Source organism: Marmota flaviventris, chromosome 9 (assembly GCF_047511675.1).
Source record: "Marmota flaviventris isolate mMarFla1 chromosome 9, mMarFla1.hap1, whole genome shotgun sequence".
NCBI lineage: Eukaryota > Metazoa > Chordata > Mammalia > Rodentia > Sciuridae > Marmota > Marmota flaviventris.
Genome location: NC_092506.1, coordinates 95,103,237 through 95,125,575, shown reverse-complemented (window position 1 = coordinate 95,125,575; position 22,339 = coordinate 95,103,237). Strand labels below are relative to the sequence as shown.

The following is a 22,339-nucleotide window of genomic DNA, read 5'->3' as shown; positions in this document are numbered from 1 at the left end:
CTGATGGGTAGCCTAGGAAGAACATGTGTGCAAGCAAAGCTCAGCTCCTTATACTGCATGTTTCTCTTCAGGATAAGCCACCAGTGGGAAGAACAATACATGGTTGCTTTCTTCTTTAGCATTCCCTGAGACTAAATGATTATATATTTCTGATTCTGGGGCTCAGTGTTACTAAATCCTCTATCCTGTTCTCTTAGGTCATATTCCCTAACAGTTCTATGGACAAAAACAGTTGCTATTTTGGTCTCCTGCTATGGATCCTTTATTTCTTTACTGGTTCAGTACTAAGGCAGGAAAAAGACTGCCTCAAACTCTATAATAAACAATAAAATTTTGTTATAAATAACTCTTAAAAGGGGGTTAAATAATGACTATATACATGAACTTAGACCACTTTGATAATAAATATGAAGAAAGTAAAAAAAGAAGAAAGGAAGATAAAATTTAGTAACAAAACTGACAATGTGCAGTGGTGCACACCTGTAATCCCAGTGACTTGGGAGGCTGGGACAGGAGGATCCCAAGCTCAAAGCCAGCCTCAGCAACTTAGCAAGGCCCTAGGTAATGCAGCAAGACTCTGTCTCAAAACAAAAAAGAAAAAGTGGGATATGGCTCAGTTGCTAAGCACCCCTGGGTTTAATCCCCAGTACTTAAAAGAAAAAAAAAAAGTCACAGAAAGGTAGATAATGCTCCTCAAAGTCAAAATTCTTAAGGTTTATGAACACCTTTCAGTGAATGTCATCTAGAGTAGATAACCCTCTGTTTGGGGGTTAGAGATAAGTATAAAATAAATCCACAAAGGCAGTGTTACTTTCCTCTGGTCTAAAGATAAAGAAACTCTTCTATAGTCATTTACAATGACAATATAATCCATTATTATGAAATTTAATTTAAATATTTTTTCCAATGAAAATATTTATATTCCCACTTAGTGGTTAAAAAATTCATTAAGTAAATAAACCTTTTAAAAAGAGGACCTTCAATTCCTAATAATATCTGTAAATGCCCAAGAAACAAGGAATTCTAGAAAGTGCAGGGAGTACAAATGGCATACAAAATGCAGACTTCTGAAGTAGTAATATATGGGAGGAGTGAAATGGAGAAAATCCATGAGGAAAAAAAAACATATATACTTTTAAAAGAAGCAGAAAGCATATGATATCATTCATGGTAACAAAACACTCATAATTATATTGAGTATAATTGAAACTATGGGGAAAAGATGAACAAAAATGCATAATTTTATAAAAAATAAAATGTTCATAAGACATTCTTTGAATTTTAAAATAATAGAATGGTAGTTACATGACATCATATTGCTTTTACTAATGATAATGTTCACAACATCATCATCAAAGCCCAATAAGAACATAAGAATAAGTCTCATCTCTCCTTCCTATGCCACTCAATAACATTCCTTACTTTCCACCTGGTATGCATTCATTTGTGAACATCGTATCTTCAGGCGACTGCTATCATGTGAAGATTCATATATACATACTCTTCTTTAAGTGTTCAATAATTGAACTTGACAAACTACTTTAAAACAGCTAGACCCAAAGCACTGTTAAAAAGTGAAATTGACAGGCTATAAAGAATGATTATATCACATTTAAAAGAGGGCTATATCATTAGTAGGTCTGTCTGTTCTTATTAATGGTCTAGAAGAGAGTGCAAGTAGTATATTAAATGCTTGTAAAGTGACTATGGAGAAAATATGATACAGAGCAAACAATCCAAAAGGAACTTCAAACCACTATAACCCAGTAAATTTACTTCATTAATTATAAGCTTGATTTAAATAATAATTCTTACTAAGAATCAACATAAAAACCAGTTCCCTCTATATCAATTCTTATAAGATGGGGAAATGAAATGTTTGTGGCCTCATAATACTGATTCTACATAACTGCATACTATTGATTTTAGACCAGTGTCCTATTGTACAAGAAAAATAAAAAGCATTAAGAGGCTTAAAAAATGGATGGTTGTTTCAAAAAACACTCAATGAAATTAGCACAAAAACTTGCAACAAAATTTTTCATTATAGAGTTCTCTTATATGTCAAAATTTAGATATTAAAAATTGTGAGCATTTAGAACAAGATTCCTTCTAAATACAAAACATCATATACTAGAAGTTAAATCTAAAGTATGAATCATCTTGAAGAGCTACCAATGTAATTTAATTATAAACTTCTTTTGTTTTTCTATGTAGTTCTACACTAAGAAGAGTGCCTGGCACACAGTAGATACTATAAATAAAAATGTGCTAAATAAGTGACACCATTTCAATACTTGGGCCAAAATATTTTTTTTTTCCAGATTTGTTTACTTCCCTCACATACCCTACACTTCAGCCAAACTCAAGTAATTAAAGTAGTGGTGTGGTTCTCTAAATTCTGGTTGCACGCTGGAATCATCTTGGGAAACTTAAAATATACTAATGCCAAGGTCCCACCTATAAATATTTAATTTTATTGGTTTAGGTGAAGCCTGGGCATAGGCATTTTAAAAGCTCCCCAGCTGATTCTAATATGTAGTCAAGTTTAAGAATAATGACTTTTTTGAGTTTCTTTTTCCACAGTTTCACCTGTCAATAATGCTACTCATTACTATTGAATATTTAGCTAAAAATCTAACTCTGTCATGAAGCCATTCCTAGAACACTGGCAAATTCATCTTTAAATTATTTGTTTTTCTTACAGGGTCTGGTATATGTTTACTAGTGCATAATTCTGGAAACAAAGCACCTAACATTTATTGAGAGAATGACATACAGTTGATCCCCATTATTCACAGATCTGTATTTGCAAATTTGCCTATTTGCTAAAATTTACTTGCAACCCCAAATACATACTTGTGGTGCTGTCACACTGTACACAAGCACAACTGTGAAATTTGAGGTGGTCAACAGACCTCCAGCAAAGGTTGAGCAACATGAAGGTATGCTTTCATATTTTAAGTCTTACACTATAAATGAGGGTTCTTTTTTGGGTGGTCTATCTAGTGCTCTCTTTTCCCCATTCTTGTTAGTAAACAGGCTATTTAAAATGATGAACTGGGCTGAAATATTATCTAGTGTTCCGAAGAGCAAAAAGGCTGTGAGGTGCCTTATGGAAAAATACATGTGTAACTTGGTTCAGGCATAATTCATACTGCTGTTGGCCATGAGTTCAATGTTAATGAATCATCAATATAGTATCTTTCAACACACATATAACAAGAAACACACATATAACAAGGTTATATACTGATGAATTGATAAATATTCTGACCTCTACAGTAGTGCCCTTGATCTATGGTTCTACCTCCCCATGGTCAATTGCTATTAGAAAATATTGGATTGAAAAACTCCCCAAGGGCTGGGGTTGTGGCTCAGTGCACAGTGCTTGCCTCGCACATGTGAGGCACTGGGTTCAATCTTTAGCGCCACATAAAAATAAAGAAATAAAGAAAAAAATAAAGATATTGTGTCCATTTACAACTAAAAAAAAATATTTTTAAAAACTCCCCAAATAAATTATTCATACATTTAAAAAAATATGACATATGTTTTTGATGATGTTTGTTTTGGTGGTGCTAGGTATCAAAACCAGGACCTCACACATGCTAGGTAAGTGCACTTACACTGAGTTACACTCCAGCCCCCAATCCATAAATCTTAAATTTTATGTCATTCTGAGTAGTGTGATAAAATCTTGCATTGTTCTGCTCTGTTGGACCTGGAATGTGAATTATCTCTTTGTCCAGAGTATCCTTGCTATATACACCACCCACCCTTCAGCCATTTAGCTACTTGGTTATCAAATTAATTGTCATGGTATCACAATTCTTACATAGAGTTCAGTACAATCTGCGGTTTCAAGTACTCACTGGGGGTCTTGGAATATATCTTTCATGGGTTAAGAAAGGAACTGCTATATTTTCTCTGGCAGAAATGGTTCAGTATTCATTAATTCATTGTTTGTGGGAACTTAATAGGTCAAAGCTATAAAGAATCACAAGAATTGACTAATTTCTCCCTCTCTTCAAAATACATATACATCTTATCCATAATTTTTAACATCAGTTTCATTCAACAAACAGGAACATCCTAGTTGCCACTCATTGAGGACAGAACAAGAACAAAGTCAAGTCACCTTCTCTAACCAAGGTTACAGTTTAGTGTGTATGGAGGGACATAGGAGAGAATGTAAATAATAAACAGGTGTTGAGTGACTGAACTGTCATAAAGAAACTTTGAATAAACAGAAAGCTTTACTGATAAAATGATATTTGTGCAAATACCTAATGAAGTGAAAGGAAACATGTAATAGGGTTATGATCTAAATGTTGGTGCCCTTGCAAAATTCTTATGTCAAAACCTAACACCCAATGGGATAGTATTAAGAGTTGGTGCCTTTGGGAAGTGATTAAACCATGAGGCCTCAACCCTCAATGAATGGGATTAATGTCCTTATAAAGGAGGCTAAAATGAGTTTCCCTGCCCCTCATGTACATTTTTTCTACATGATTTAAAGAAAAAAATCAGGAATTTGGATTACAATAAAATGATCTATTAAGATGAGTACATAATTTTTTTCTTACTATGAATTACATTAATAGAAACATGATGATATTTTAGTGAAATATCAGCATAAATACATATTTTAGTGAGAATTTTTGTATCAATAATCTTAAAACTCAAATCATTTTCTATAACGTATTTGCTTTGCTACAATACACTATTATTTTGCTGACTTAAAAGGAACATGATATTTCATCCAAAACTATTTCTCAATGGTCACTGCCAAAGAGAGCTAAACTAATTTAGTCTTCTTGTTCCTCTATAGGCATCACTATTTCTTAAGATCTGATTTACTGATATTTTCAGAACTTTCCCAAAATACTTAATTTTATTAAGTACAATTTATTCCAACATGGATTCCAAAGGAAAGAGATGAGCAAGAGGGGGATTTTATAATTTATGGATATAAGAACCAATACCATACCATGTCCTCTTCCCTAAACTAACCAAGTAACTTGGAGAAGTTACTTAACTTCTCTATGTCTCAGTTTCCTTAACACTACTGGCAGCACAGGTTTATTATGAGGATAAAATTAGTTAATAAATATAATAATTTAGAAATGTGCCTGTCACATAGGAAATGCAAAAATGTATATTTAAAAATATTTAGATTATAAGTAAAACTGTAGTTCAAAAAAGAAAACTCAATTTACACTATTTTATTTGATATAATTCTGAAAGTTCTCTCCTTTTTAATATAGAAGAAAGAATATTGTGCAGGCAGAAGCTGTAATTGTGTCCACTAACTTTTCTTATCACACATTTAATAGAAACAAGAAATCAAGTGACTTGGGAACTCAAATGCCCTACTCTATTCCTTTGTTCATGATTATTTACCATACGAATTTACAAAATAAATAATGTAGAACAATGTTTATCAAAGGGAAGGGGACATAATATTAGTTCAGAAAACCGAAATGTATCTACTGGAAATTAAGTGCCATAAAATATTTTGGCTTATGAAATAATAAGAAAATGTTACCAACTGGTTAAAAATGTGAATATAAAAATTATTGACCATAGTGATTTAGAAAAAAATATAGTAATTTAATGGTGGGCAGCAGTGAAGGGAAGAGACAAAAATGTAAGTATAATAAGAGAATATAATAAACACCTGAAAGAAAATAAAGAGCTTCTTTTGTAGAAAAAATATTAAAACTTTGATTTTAGTTTAACAATACAGACAGTGTGTATTATTTTAAAATACATGGCTGTAGACAGAGCAGCCATCTTTCTCTACCTCTCCCATAATATAATTTCATTAATCTTTTAATTTCTAGTCACAGAATTTTCCTAAGTAAAACTCTTAATTTATATACTCTTCAAAGTTAGCTTCCTGCAAAGATCTATAAATTAACAATTAAAAAGTTAAAGCTACTCTGATATAAAGGGGGAGACTCAAAGTGGGATAGGGAGGGAGAGCATGGGAGGATGATTATTTCTAGATAGGGAAGAGGGGTGGGAGTAAAAGGGAGGGGGAAGGGGAATAGTAAGGATAGGGGAATGTGATGGTCATCATTATACAAAATATATGTAAGAAGATTTGAAGTTAGTATCAACATACCTTATATACAAACAGAGATATGAAAAATTGTGGTATATATGTGTATTAAGAATTGTAATGTATAAAAAGGAAAAGATTAACATTAAACAGAGACATGAGGTGGGAGGGAAAGGGAGAGAAAAGGGAAATTGCATGGAAATGAAGGAGACCCTCATTGTTATACAAAATTACATATAAGAGGTTGTGAGGGGAATGGGAAAAAAAAAACAAGGAGAGAAATGAATTACAGTAGATGGGGTAGAGAGAGAAGATGGGAGGGGAGGGGAGGGGGGATAGTAGAGGATAGGAAAGGTAGTAGAATACAACAGTTACTAATATGGCATTATGTAAAAATGTGGATGTGTAACCGATGTGATTCTGCAATCTGTACACGGGGTAAAAATGGGAGTTCATAACCCACTTGAATCTAATGTATGAAATATGATATGTCAAGAGCTTTGTAATGTTTTGAACAACCAATAAAAAAAAACATATTTCTCAAACCCCAGAAAAAAAGGAACTAGTTTTATAAGCAAAAACTTGAATAAACATTAAAAAATTATACTGAATAAAAAAAGTTAAAGCTATAACAATTTTCCCCTAAAATAATTGTCACTTGACAAAATTACTTGTGTTAAAAAATGATTCCTATATTGAGTTTATTTTATTGATGGTAATATAACTTAAATACAGAGCATTTTATAGATATTAGCTAGTTGATCAGATTTTATTTCAAAATCCTATCCAGTTTAAATGTAATACTTGGAAGAAAGGCAGGAAAATGGCAGTTATAGAATGATCATGTGGTCAAACCAAGTGAGAGGTTAAATGAAAACTAATTCATTTATTCACTCAAGAAACATTTATTTGAATGGTTACCATGAGAAAGGATTACTGCTAAGTGAAGGAGAGAGATTACAAATATGAATACAGTTGCTATGCTTAAGGAGCACATAATTTATTAGGAAAACCAGATAAATGAACATCTGCATAATACAGGGCATGCCAAAATTAGTATTCTTTATAGAGATATGTCATAGAGTACAAGAGACAAAGACATAGCCTCAGATGTAGGAAGGTTCTGCAAGGTGACATATGTACAAATGACAGTGATGACACATTTCTATATGTACTATATGGTGTATGTGTCTTTTGAAGGGGAAGAGAAGAGTAGGGAAAGGCAATAATAAAAGAATTGTTGCCTACGAGGAGCACTGACCAAAGATCCAGAGGTCTTGGAGATGATAAAACACTGATTAATATAGCTAGAGAAGTGGCTAGAAAGTCAGGATGTGGCTGGTTCATAGTAAGTCTTGAATACCATACTGAGGAATTTCAACTTTGGTAATGGGAACTACTAAGTTTTTTAAAAAGGCAATGGTATATTGCTACCCATGTTTCAGAAAGGTAATGGGGAACTACTATAGGTTTCTGAGATGTGCTTTTTAAAATGTTTTAGGATAATAACTCCAATTGCATTACTTTTTATTAGTTTTGGGGTGGCAAAAGGTGACCAATAGCTAAATTTATGCAGAGAAAAAATGAGATTCTTTCTAAGATACAGTCAATGAGTCTAGTTAGGATTTGATACCAAAGAAAAAGGGGAGTCATTTAAAAAAAAAAAAAAACAAACCTGATGGCATCAAATGAGACAAACATTACAAATATATTACAGAATGACAGGGAAGAGGGCTTAAGGTAAAGGCTATAATGGACAGTGAGGGAGTTATTTCTTTTTTTTTTTTCATTTGTTTTAGTTACACATGACAGTACAATATCTTGATATTGAAGGAATTATTTCTATGAAGTGAAAAGAGATGGAATGAACGGGAATTTATTCTTTACCATGTTTTTGTGCTACAGACACCTTTCTCAGTCGATAGACTCTTTTCAAAGTAATGCTTTTAAATATGTAAAACAAAAACATAGGGTTGCATTTCAAAGGAAGCCAATTATACTGAAGTATAGTCATTAAAATATTAAAAACTTCAACAGTGAAATATATGCCTTTTTATTAACACATTAAAATAAAACGATGAAGCGAAGATCTAAAAAAACTATCACGATTTAGAAATAGTTAAAAATGCAAATGAGGGGCCAGGGTTGTGGCTCAGCCATAGAGCACTTGCCTAGCATACATGAGGCACTGGGTTCGATCACCGCCACCACATAAAAATAAACAAATAAAATAAGGGTATTGTGTCCATCTACAAATAAATTTTTTTTAAAAAAGTGCAAATGATACTTCAGGGTATTTACTTCAACTGGAATATGATTTCTGCTATTAATATTGGGCTTGTTGCTTACATTTATAATTGAGAGAAATGCTAAATTTCAATTAGAGGATATGAAAATAAAGATGTAAATTTTTCCCATCAGGCATCACAGAACCAATGGAACACAGGTTGAAAATGCCTGGTAAAGATATAAGTTTTTGCTGAAAAAGAGATGATGGCATATGTTAGGCAAGAAAAGATTAAGATACAGAAAGATATTTTGGGTGGTGGTGGAAAGCAATAGAAGAGTTTCAAAAGAAGTCTTTTCTCCCCTTTTTTGGGTATAAAAACTTTAAAATAATAGTTTCAGTGCAGCAGGAGATGAAAGATATGTGTGTGCACATATGTGTATAAAAAAGAATAATAGACCATAATTTTAAAAAGAAAGGAAAACAGTAAAGTAGGGAAAACAACAGACCTGGTTCTATCAGGAAACCAATGACTTTCTTTTATCCTATAATTCTCTGGTAAAACTAACCAGCCTTCAACCCTCAACTCTGTACTCTTCCTTAGTCTCCATAAGATTCAGTGGGCCAAGATGGAATGGGAGTAAAGAGAGGCAAGGAAAAAGGCCTCTGGCAGGGAACTACCAGTCATGGGAGCAGAAGGTTAATTTTTGCTGCTGTTCTACCTCCTTTTCTAAGCCTGTTTACTCTTTCCCAGCACTGCAGATTCCTAGAGGCTTCACATTGCCATTGGCAGTCTACTTCCATTCTTGTTACTCCTTCCAACATCTTTCCCACCAAAAATCCAAACTCCAAAAGAAAGATCAGTGAGAGTGTTAAGACACTTAAATGGTTAAAATAATTAAACATTTAAATGTGAAGAATTCTTGAGATAAGAAATATTCTATGGATATTATAAGGATACTTAGATAAAATGACTGAGGAAATTGTTAAATATAAAATTTTAGTATCTATGTCTCAACCTCCTTCCTTATCCTTGCACCTTACTTCCTGTGTGTGTGTGTGTATGTATGAGTGTATGCACGCACATGTGTGCAGGAGTTAAGAGGCTGGGAGTTAGAACCAATTTACCCCACTTCTCATTCTTGGAAGAAAATTTTAAATCATTGGGTTTGGTAAACAAAAAACTAACAGGGAAGTAAACATTTGGCAATTAAATGTATCAATGTTCAAAACAAGAATTTCTAAAAATAAGTGACCATTTTATTTGACCTTCTAATTCTGAATGTCTTTCTAAGAGGTAACACAAAAAGTTGAATAAGAGACTATTGCACATTGAGAAGTATGAGAATTCTATATACTATAGGTTTACAAATGAAAATCATTTTAAGATTATGACATATGTATATCTATGTTGAACTGTCTTGCTTACACTAGGTGCATACTATCAAGTAAGTACTCAATCTATTAAAATGCACATAAAAGTTAAGCACTCATTTACTATCAAAGTAGGAAATAAACATTTATGATCTACCTGTTATTTTGAAGACTGTGTAGGCCCAAGACTCAGCACCCAGTAGCACACTTGCCAAATTAACATTCTGATTTCTGGCTGTCACTCAGGAGTTCCAAAGTGCTTTCTCCACCTGCCACATCTTCATTCAGGTGCTTTCACAGCATGGGTGGGTCTAGAAGCTAAGTTGCAGCTGCCAACCTGGTACATGCTTCACAGCCAGCCAGGCCAGCAGAAAAATATCCTACCTCAACCAAATTCACAAAATAGATTTTCTGAAGTTTTTTTTTTTTCCCTTATAAGGTGATTCCTTATTGTTTTAAAAAAAAAAAATCACACTTGAAAAAATATACAATCTATCCTCTGGGGCTAGTCTCAGCATAGAAAATCTTTCTGATTTATGAGATCAGGATTTAACTTCAAACATTAGCTGCCGCTTGCTCCTTGCTGATGTTCTTATTCAAAAGGGAGGTTTTAAAGACCCTAGGACCAGTCTGAGGCTCTCTCATTAATATATCAGAAGACCTCCGAGAATACTGAAAAGTACATAACTTAATGGGGAAATAAAAGGGCAGTGTGTGATGCATTAGGAGTTTGCTATTTGTGTTACTTATAGGAGTCACCAGAATCACTACCAATCTCCATTCTCAAGATGTGGAGCTGGTTCTAAATGCTGAACTCTATGATTCTTTTGGTCAGTTTATTTTTCCCATCCATAAACAGGACAGGAAAGAGAAGTTAATTTGTACTTCCAAAGCTAACCATCTTGGAGTAAGGGTGGGAGTTTTCAAAAAATACTCCCTGATACACTGTTAAACTAATAAAGAGAGCATAGTTGTCATCTTGGAAAAGTCATAGGTACCTTCTCAACTTCTAACGCCCAGAAAACCTCTAGAAGGGAGTGCAACAGGGCCAGAAGTGTGCAGATTAGTAGGGAAACTCCATTTAAGGACTCAAATGCTTTAAATACAAGCTAGGAAATCAGATAATTTTGAAAGTTAACACCATTCTGTCCTTACACAAAGAGGACAAACTCTGACAATCCAAAGCATAAGATTTATTTTTCTTATTCACAGGCCTTTAGTGATGATGATGGTATTAAACTCTAAGGTACATAAATATTTAAACAACAGCAACAAAAAAATGACTCTTACTCAAGTACTGATTTAATAATTTACCATGAGATACTTGATTTCAAAGCTGACATACAGATATTTGCACTAGACCAACTTTTTCAAAGCCTTGAGAAAAATTCAAACCTTGAGAGTAGGGCATGATACATAAAAAATAAGTTACAAGCAGACAGATAACTCACATAAAATTCCAATTAACTCTACTGTTATAAAAAATAAAATTTTAGACTATTTAGAAATGGATCATAATAAAATGTTCACCTATGAGATGTGGCCAAACTGATAATCCATGATGTAAATTTTTTAATAGATATAAAAAGGAATTAAACGTTTAAATCAGAAAGGTTAATATGAGCAAATAATTCAAAATAAAGCTGAACAAAGGAATAAAATTAAAGGCGGAAATAAATAAATTAGGAAGCAAAAATAAGTAAAACTGGTTAATAAGGATTAGAGGTACAACTCAGTGGCAGAATGCATTCTTAGTATGCAAAGGCCCTGGGTTCAACACTCAGAATCAAAAACAAGTGATTTGGTGAATAAAATGAAGAGCTGGTTCTAAATGCTGAATGAATTGAACAAATGAATGAATGAATAACTTCAGAAAAGTATAACCAAGAGGTCAGAGAACACTACAACTATATAATATAAATTTAATATTCAATTAAATGGGTTAAATGTCAATATTTCTGCATAAAACATTATGTCAATAAATTAAGAATCCATAATCAAAGTTGACTTAAGCAGTTGCAAGTACGAAAACCATGGAAGAATAAAAACTTTTTAAGATTTCTATATGACATTCCATTCCTGTCCAAGTATGTTATATCAATAGGTTCCATGAACGTGTTCTAGCAAAACCTCAAAGCATCAAGCCTCTCTTCTGTTTCTTAGATTATTCTAAGGCACCAAAGATGGAAGGCATCCCAACTAGTTGGTGAGGCCAGCATAACTCTGTTGATAAAACCCCACAAGTAACACCCAAACTTATCAAATATGTATATACTCTTACTTATATAAAAAGTCCTAAATTTAACTAAAGTAAATTATATGGTATATTGAAAGTTTTAAAATATACATTAAGAGATTTTTCTAACATTAAACAACTTTGTTAACCAACTCATTACATGTATTGGTTAAATGCTTTTACTGGATTGATGTGAAAGATGTTATATCAAGAGTGTCTAGATTTTGGGTTTACGCAGCTGAGAAGGAGACAGTATTTACTAAGAAAGGAACAGATTTGGGATAAAAGTTTTGTTGATAGTTTTAGTTTCAGATACCAATAGAGCTCTCTACAAAGAAGCAGTGTACAAGACAGATGTCAAGACTGAAGACATAATGTGGTAATTATCAGTTCACAGATGGTATTTTAAAATATAATATTGGATGGACTTGTTTTGGAAGAGTACAGAAAAAAGTATAGAAGCACACTTTTAATAATCTAAGGACAGGAAGGCACCATGTAGATGAGTGGCTACCATATTTTACTGTAGTTTATATTTGCTATATCTAATCATTTTTTTGGCAAGCTAAATTAGGATTTCAGCACAAAAAAATATTTAATAAAAATCTCATGGTATCACAATGTGATTTGACAGTTTCTTAAAATTTTTATTTCAGTTTCACTGCATTTTGGAGGCTTGTAAATTATTAGAAGCTTTTTTTGAGGGAAGGGCAGTAGTTTTCAAACAGCTTTCTACAAAAATGCATAAGGAAATTGGTAAGGGGGGGCACAGGGACTCTCACTTTAAGACTTTAGTTGAATGAAGAGCTTTTTTTTTTTCCCCAGAGGATATAAACTGTTGTCACTGACTTTTAACCAAATTTTATAGATATGACATAACAAGTGGACAACTGTGAAAAGAACAGGTCTCAAATTTTAAAATACTGAGACAAGGATAGAATAATTAAATGGAATGAAAATAGTAAATTTTCAGCCTTACTGGAGTTATAATAGTTGACTATTTGCTCAATTAAAAATGAAGAGATAATATCTAAATATTAGAAATGTATAGTTGCAGACATTTCTTAAAAGATCCTTTGGGAGCTAGGGTATAGGTCAGTGGTTGAATGCTTACCTACCTATGTGAAGCCCTGGTTCAATCTCAAGAATCACTACCACCACCAAAATAAAAACAAAAAGACCTTAAGGCTTTAATAATTTAAGGTAATCCCCATTACATGCAAAGCTATTTTTAAGTTTCTTACATTTAACTATTATAGATATTGTTGGAACATGTATATATAAGCAAAGGACACCTGTACTAGAAAATAGCCACAAGCATTTTGAAAAGTAGAAGTCCCATTAAAGTCAGAAGTAAGTCCTAAGTGCTTCTAATTAATCAGTACTAGTCTCTGATTTAAGCCAATGGAGTAAGACAAGAAAAAAGGATAAAATAAAAATATTGAAAAAACCCACATATTAATGGGCCATTAAGTATCCTGAAAATAAAGAGATGCAATTAAAACAGAGTTGAAACTAAATCTTAATAATTTATCTAATAGTGTATTAAAAAGAATTCTGTAAGGTAGCCAAATGTTATATAAAATAAATAACTTTTTAAAAATCAGCTACTAGCAGGTATAAAATACAGTTGAATATCCCTTATCCAAAATGCTTGGGACCAGTAATGTTTCAGATTTTGAATGTTGTTGAATTTTGGAATATTTGTATACACATAATGAGATAACTTGAGGATGGGACCCAAGATTAAACATAAAATGAATTTATGTTTCATATTTAGTTTACATACATAATAAGTGAAAATCACAGTAAGGATGGCTAAGGACTTAGATATTTCAATATACATTATTAATCAATACCCACAATCATTATAGTATCATGATGATAAGTATTACTATAACCATTTTATAGGCAAAGAAACTGAGGCTTAGGGAAATTAATGAGAATTTGCGCAAGATCACATACATAACCAGTAAGTGTCCTAACAGGCACTCAAATTCAATTTCTCTGAATCACAAAATGAGCTTCTTAGCACTATACTCATGATGGTATACCAAATGAACAAAAAAGACTGTGGAGAAATAGTGATGAGAACTAAGAAGTGAACGCTCATGTACTGCTGATAGATTACTAATTAACTTTCCTAGAGGGCAATTTTCATGATCACATCTTGGAATGTGTTAAAAATATACTTAGGTAGACATTGATTTCTATACGCAGACATTTATCACACTGTTTATTACAACTAAAAAAAACTGGTTATGATCAATGATTTCTTATATTGTTAGTACATAGTTGTTCATAGTAGGCCTTAATAATTTTATTTCTGTGATACAGTTGCAACATATCTCTTTTTTCATCTCTAATTTTATTTGGGTCTTCTTTCCCTTTTTTTCTTGGTTTGCTCACAACCTAAATATAAAACAATATAAACTTGATCAAATTATAATACTTAAGATATGCTGAATGTCATTCAGCCAGTAAAAACAATTTCTTAAAAGAATACTGAATGACATAGGAAAACTCTTATGAAAAGCAAGTAATAAAACTATAATGCATACACTTTTGGGGGGTTGGGGGGATACCTGGGATTAAACTCAGGGGGTTGGGGGGGATCCCGGGATTAAACACCTGACCACTGAATCTCATCCCCAGCCCTCTTTTGTATTTTATTTAGAGACTAGGTCTCACTGAGTTGCTTAGCACCTCGAGTTTGCTGAGGCTTGGCTTTGACCTCACGATCCTCCTGTCTTAGCCTCCCTAGCCATGAGATTACAGGCATGCACCATCACGCCCAGCAATGCATACACTTTCACAAGGATTTTTTACAATGAAATTTTTAAAAATGAAAACAAGAACACCAATATTTTAAGTTACATCTAAGCAAGAAATATAGATTATTTCACTATCATTTTGTACTTTTCCTGTATTTTATAAATGTGATAAAATGTGCCAAAATATTAAATTCTAAATCTAATTTAAAAAGATAAAATGAAGTAGTCAAAATAGTAAAAATGGATTTTAGAAAACACCTCCTCATTAAAACTATTTTTCCTATGCATGATAGTGCTAATTTAACACAATTATGCCCATGATTTTTATTACTTAAGCCACTTTTCTATCTTAGCAAAAATAGAAATAACGTATTTTATCTAAAATAGATCATTTATTGCACATAGATCTGCACTAGTCATTTTAAATTAAAGCAAAATTTCAGAAGTATTTAATTCACTAACTCAATGGGGCCAAAGAACAAGAACACAAACATTAAAAAAGCATAAGTCAACAATGAGGAGACAGCCTCAATTATATGGGAAAACTTCCCTGTAGATGTACAAAATAATAAAAATAAATTATAAAGTAAAAGCCTAGATTTCAAACAGACTAAATCTCAGAATAAGGATAAAATAAGCCCACCAATTTTGAATGGGAAATGAGTACAGATGACTAAGAACAAAGAACAAAAACTAATTTTAGCTTTATCCTAAAAGACAAAGTAATAGATTTGAAAGCCCTCTGAAAAACCTAAAATATAAGCTGACGTTTTAGTAACAATAAAAGTAAACATTATTTTATAGAAGTTTCATTATTGGCAATTTCAAGCACTTAGAACTTAACTGAGAGCCAGAGAATAAGTAGAAAAACAAAACAAATAAAAAAAATCTCTGTCCAATCAAATGAATGGATACTGCTAATTCATTTCATAATATTGAATTGTTCTTTGTGCTAAGTACTTTTACTTTCATTATCTTGAATTATGAGAAAACAACTCTGCAGAGTTAATGTGTTTCATAGGTGAGTAATCAAAGAGATATTAAGAGTCTTGCCTAGAGTCACAGGTAGAATATGGCAGGGCCAGAATTCAACTGTGTATCTATCTTAGGTCACAGCCTTAACCTGCTCTCTCCATACAGTGTGAACATTCACTTCTCAATCTAGACTATTTGAACATCCTATAATCACTGCCTAGAAGTTTTATTTCAGATATATTATTAGCTTCTTGTCATCCAGTTTCACAATCCACAGCAGATATCATCTGCAAATTAGAGGAAGGGAATGACAATGTCAGCAAGGAACAGCTAATATCAAGGAGAGAACAAAAATCATTGCTATGAATCAATATCAATAATTGATTCCTGCTACCTCATCACCTAAAATAAACAGCATAGAAGTATTGTTATTTAATTTAGGGTAAATTAGAAATCTAAATAATTCAGGTCAAGTTATTTAGCATCTCTAGTTCCATCACCTGCAAGGCAGGAAAAAAAAAAACCGCAGCATACACTTTATATACTTGTTATCAAACTACATTACTTAATGTAAGTTCTAAATTGTGCCTAGCTCATAGAGTTAAGGAACAATAAATATTAGCTATTGTTACCTTTCAAAATAATTTATATCACAGGATATATATTATTTGAAAACAGGAAAATACAATGTGAACTAATTATTCTTCCTTTTAAAACAGAGAAAAATGTTTTGCTCTTAAAAATTGGTATTTTGGAAAATTCATGTTTATAATATTCTTACCTTGCTAAAGGAGGTAATCGAAGTTAATTATATTCTTAAAAGGCAAATGTATATTCCTCCTCAAGCAATCACATAATATATTCTAAGTTAATTTTTAAATGCCTATCAGTTGTGTGTTTGCTCTGTAACGATCATCGTAACCATCTCTTATCCATCTATTATTGTTGTTGTTGTTCGTCATAACCATCACTAACAGATCATTGGTTAATCTTCAGGACAAGTCTATACACTGGGTAATATTTTTTTTTTTTATAGATGAAGAGCAGAGACAGAAAAAGCAGAAATGAGGAAGAAACAGCTCTTATCTAATCTGCAAGTATTATGAAGAAATATATAGTATTTCGAAAATGGGGAATTAAGCAATTACTTCTGAATTGCTTAATTTGAAAAACAAATGCTTGTCATTTGTTTTTACTTTAAAGTTCATGTACAAATTCTGCAAACTACATAAATATGAATGCAAATAACTGGAACAATCTTGACTAAAATATTTACATAACTTATTTCTGGGTGAGGAGATTTCACATGAACTTAAGTTTCCTCCATACTTTACTTTTCTTAATCAACACATCAGTACTTTAAAATATAGTACCACACGCCAGTACTTTACAATATAAGTATAAAAGCATTAAAATTAGAGATTAATGCCCATCAAACACATTGTCAAAGATTTTAAAAGTCAGTACTTAATGAGTGTAAACATCGGATGAAATCAACACTCTGACTCTTTGCTAATGGGTATATACACATCAATACAACTTTTGGTTAAAAAAACCATCAAAAACTTTAAGGCTTATTCTCTTTGATCATTACTTCTTGGAATCCATCCAAAAAACGTACTAAAGAAAAAAATTTTTACTGAGATGTTCAAATCATTATAATATTAAAATATTGGGGGAAAAGCACATATGTCTAACTGCAATAGAATGATTAGATAAAAATAATCCATAGTTAGGAAGGAAATGTTTGAAACATTTTGAATGTCATAAGAAAATCCTTAGTTTGTTATATAGGAATGGGAAGGTGGAATTCAAAATGCTATCAACAATAAAATTCCAAGTATATAGGAAAATGTTATGTCTTTTTAGAAACAAACTCCCACGTAAGCTCATTCTATTCTATTATTTAAACCTTACAATAAAAGATTAATCTATTAACATTTATTGTTATAGAGACCTTAATTTTTGTTTTAAGGAGAACTAAGTTGGGACTCTCTGCTAGTAATAACTGTGGACAAATGCTGCAGGCCCATAAGGTATATTAACATTTAAAGTTTTTTTTTTTTTTTAAGTACATTTGGTAGATTTAAGATCAAATGTAGAAACCATAATCTCAATATTTTAGGTGTAAATGTGGAATAGTGATTTAATACATTTATATTATTTGCTGACCATCTTACAAACTATATCCCAAGACTCGCCTTCTTAATCACCCACTACTCCAATGTGCCACAAGTTTCAGATGCAGGTCCATCCACTATCTGCTTTCCTGCTACAGCTCCTTGACTCATTTACTTACTTGGAAATGGCTCCCACCCAGGTATATGCACATGAATCCTACCTTGTAATTTATCCCTTTAGAGGTCAGGGGTCTTACTCAGCACCTATACTGATATTAAATTATTTGCCAAGGGAACAAGATGAGCAGTAACTGGCAGATTAGTTTACAATAATATATTCCAACGCTAAAAAGACAAAACTTTTCTTACTTGTTTTTTAAAAGACTGCTATATAATCAGAATCAAAGAATTCTTCTAGTTTATATAAGAAAACAATGAAAACCACTAAGCAGATATAAAATGATAACACCTTATACATATATTATATTAATTAAAAAATAAATGTAGAAATCACTGTGGGCTGCTAGAATCAGGGCAAAGTAAAAAATGAGAAAAAAATGTTTTAAAGATACAATTTGTATTAATCACTTGGGGTCCAATTTGGCAGATGCAACCCATCAAAACATAGCTCCAGAGAAGCCTGAAATATAAAATATTTTATTATTCTAAAAAACAAAAATTTAGTAAAAGGAAGTGACTAATAAAACTCCCATCAGCATACAAGCATTCCAAGTGTCCGTTTTCTATCCATTAATATTTTCCATTATACTACTTTCCATCAGCTTTGATTATTAAATGGGGTGCGTGTGTGTAAAATAATTATCTCTTCCTTGTTGTTTTAAGTTTACTTTGGGCTATGGGAGTAGAGCAGTGGTAGAGTGTGTAGAATGTGGGAGGTCCTGGGTTCAATACCCAGAAAAAAAAATTTCACTTTATTTTGCTTATAATGTTTAAGTACATTTACAATGATGAGCTGCTAAAAGAACTGCAACTTACTTTGAAAGTAAAACCATTCTTTAAATAAAGTTATTCAAACATTTTGAATTATGGATTCATAGTCAACTATGATATTTTTATGGTACCTTCAAGGAGACTAAGTTAGGTAACTTAATATAAGCAGGCCACATTAGAAAAAAAGGTGTATAGAGGGGCAAGTCTAAAATAGTCATCTTCCTGAGCTTGTCACAGTAAAATTTAATTTACAAATATTTAGTCAGCTATCTATATATTCAAACATCAGGGAATACAAAAAAATTCAAGAATATGGTACTAAAACTAAATGAATTTTGGCCTATGTCAGAGATGAAATAAATGGAACTCAAACCCTCTGTACTCCTGACTTTCTATGGTTTTTGGAAAGTCCAAAAAATGTATTTGACGTGTATTTCCTATTTTCTGTTTACATTAACATTAGAAAATGAAAAACTCAGGAAATAAGAACTGAACAACCTTCCCAAATTTCTGAATATACAGTACTCAGGCCCAAGGATATCTGCATCTATTCTAAGGTGGTTAACAAAACAAAACAAAACAAAAAAACACTGAATCAATAAGCGCCTGATGGGCCTGGAGATAGTCCAACAGGCTTGCAACCAATGGGAAAACTTTCCCTAAATCGAGATTAGTGTTTCATCTCTTTACCACAAAACACAATGCAGGATTGTTAACGGGTACCCAAAAGGCAAGAGGCGCAGTTAAGAGAACTCAGTACTTGGAACTACCTCTGTTTTTCAGGACTTTAAGCGGTAAAGGATGAAACAGTTTAAGGAAGAAAAGCGGGATTCATTTCTCCAAGTTATATCTATAGCACCTCTTTGTAAGGAGTTAAACATGAGAAATAGCCGAGCTAAAAGGAACGCCTGGTGTGAAAGGGAACTGGGCTGGAGCCTGAGCAGAGAGGGAGAAGGAGGGACACGGGAGGGGTGAGGGGTCTTCATCAGGACCGGCCGATGGGGTGGTAGGATGGAGCGATGGATAATAAAAGCGAACGGCTGGGGCCGGATCCGAGATGTCGGCTGATGCCTCACCCCACGAGCGCGCGAGGGTCCGAGCCGCAGCAGCAGAGCTTTGGGTCCGTTTCCACCGCGGACGCCGGAGCCCGCCTCCATATTCGGCCGCCGTGCCCCCGGCGGGGAGGGAGCGGACCAGTGCCCTAGGCCGCGGGGCTGGACACCGGCCTCACCTCGCCCGAAATCCCGGCGGGACCCAAGCCGCCAGCGGAGGATGCGCTGGGCTTTCCGCTCCGTGCCACCTGAGTGGCGGGAGCTCGGCGACTCGACCTCGGGCAGTGCGACGCGCCTGGGCCTGGAGATCACCCGGCTCGGCCGCTTCGGTCCCAGCCCGGCGTCCAGAGGCGGCCTCCCGGCCCCCTGGCCTCCCCACGTCCGTTCCTTCAGCGTCCCTCTCGCCGCCGTCGGCACCCCAACCCCCTTCCCGAGGACAAACCTGGGGGCCGCTACCCGGCATGGCCAATCCCGCGAGGAAGCGGCGAGCAGGCGGCGGGGCCCGCGGCCACAGCGGCCAGCTCGGCCCTCCCCGCGCCGAGCCGCGCCCGTCCGCTCGCCCTCTCAGCGGGCCGCGGCCCCGGCACCCCCCTCTCCCGGCTGGCACAGCTCACACCCCACAGTCGCGCGCACCGGGATCTGTTGCTCAACCTACTTGCAGTCTCTTCTCAGCAGCCATCACATGCTCTGGGAGCCGGGGCAGCCCTGGGGCCCTGCGGCAGGCGGCCGCCTTTCGCCTCAGCCCTGGGCCGCCGCGGCAGCCGCTAGGGCGCAGGGCAAGCGGGAGGCTCCCCCATGCCGCCCGCCCGCCCGGCCAGCCGGCCGCAAGCCGGGGCCCCGGCTCGGGCGCGCCCCCGGCCCTCGGCTCGGCCCGCCGCCTGCGCCGCTGCTCCGCCGGCGAGAGCGAACTCGCCTCGGCCGCCTGCCGCCTCGCTCCTCGCCCGCCCGCCGGCAGCCGCCGCCGCGCGCCGCTTCCTCCTCCCCTTCTCTCTTTTCCTTCTCCTTCGCCGCCTCTGGAGCCGAGGTTGGCAAACCAGCACCTGCTGCTGGAGATCGCCGAGAACTGAAACAGGAAACCCCGAGCCAGGGGGAAAACCCGGGAGGCGTGGAGAAGGGTGAGGGGAGTTGCTGGGACCTGTCGGGCTCTACCCGGCTGCTGGGGCTGCCCGAGGTTCCCGCGCCTCCTCCCCTCTCACCCATTCCCTTTCCCGGCCCAACCCAGGGGTCCCGACCTCCCCTCGCCGCTCCCGCAGAGCTGTCCCGAGGGTGCGCCTGGGCTGGTCAACACCTTCTCCGCCCAGCAACACGGATCGTGCTCTGGGCATCAAGGGAAACAACGGGCTCCCTTCTTAGGGCATGTTTCCCGTGGTTGTTTATTTATTATCTATATTCTGCACGGAGGGGGGAAAACCACACCCTGCATAAACAAGACCATTAAGGAAATTTAAGCAAATGAGGCTATTGGGATTTCACCCTCGGGAAGGACTTCTTTCAACAAGGAACTTGGCCTTGTTGGAAATGGCAATCATGTCAAAATCAAGGTTAAACCCAGAATAAATTCAGATCTCTTTCAGGAGATTGAGAAGAAACAGCCTTCTGTACTGAGGTGGGCACCTAAGTTGCAAGTGTGAACAGCTCTGAGAGCCAAGAGCCTTCCTATTCTATGAACCCAACAATCTAGGTCAATATTTCAGAAATGTTCGAATAATCTTATTCACCTGCCTGTGGAATAGTTACCAAGATCATCATTCCTAGCTCTGGGCAGGATGCTTCTGCCTCTGGAGAGAAGGGAGGATCCTAGTGGACTGTGTGGCTACCATGTGCCACTTGGTCCGTAGTTTGCTTTAAATGCCTTATCTCATTTAATTGTCACCACAGCCAGGTGAGCTGGATATTATAATCCAGTTTATTGTAATAAAATAAAAAATCGACGCTGGAGTGTTTATCTGAGATTACACCACTTTTGACCACATTTTTCATCTTTAGAATCATTTCTTGCCTCTGCATTGTTTTCAACAGGGCTTAATAGATGGCTTAAGCCTGAATTTTGGCTACTTAATGGTAGTGGTATCCATGATATTTATGGGGACCCAAACTTTATAGTTTCCTGTTTAATATTCTTTACAGAAAAAAATGACTTTATATGGCTCAGTTGAACAGCACGAATGCCTCCATCTCTTTGATTAGCATCTATTGCTCTTTTGTTATTGATGAGAGCCCAGGTAGAGCATCCTTCTGACTGATGCCCATGAGCATACTGGTTCTACCTGTAAGATGAAAGGAAAAGTGTCGAATGGAGCCTATTTTCCACTTTAGTAGGCCAATCTTGAGGCTTATTTAATAAAATTGTAGACAGGAGGCTGACTTTTGTGGTTTACATTCTTTCATAGCACCTTGAGGACCCTGGGAAAACTAGCAACCTGCTCTCTGCTGCAGGGTCAGATTTTATTGCCAGAAAGGGTAGGATGTTCTAGGAAAACAGCCTCTGTTCACTGGGCCAAACTCTCAGAAGTTTCTGGAGCAGGATTAGAGAGTAGCAGGGATTTAGGCTGGATTTGAC

General features: G+C 35.5%; 1 protein-coding gene across 2 annotated transcripts in view; it reads right to left on the bottom strand.

Moving 5' to 3' along the window:
* Zc3h12c (zinc finger CCCH-type containing 12C) overlaps positions 1–20,536 on the bottom strand; it is a 68,730-nt gene extending 48,194 nt beyond the window's left edge. Inside the window, exon 1 of one of the 2 annotated variants that reach the window (XM_071616683.1) lies at positions 20,435–20,536. In XM_071616683.1, the coding sequence (XP_071472784.1) occupies positions 20,435–20,458 (24 nt within the window). In that variant the 5' untranslated portion in view covers positions 20,459–20,536. Of the gene's footprint in view, positions 1–20,221; positions 20,316–20,434 lie in introns of those variants that run through there. The other variant, XM_071616684.1, reaches the window with a different exon arrangement.
* Between the last annotated feature and the right edge of the window lie 1,803 nt (positions 20,537–22,339).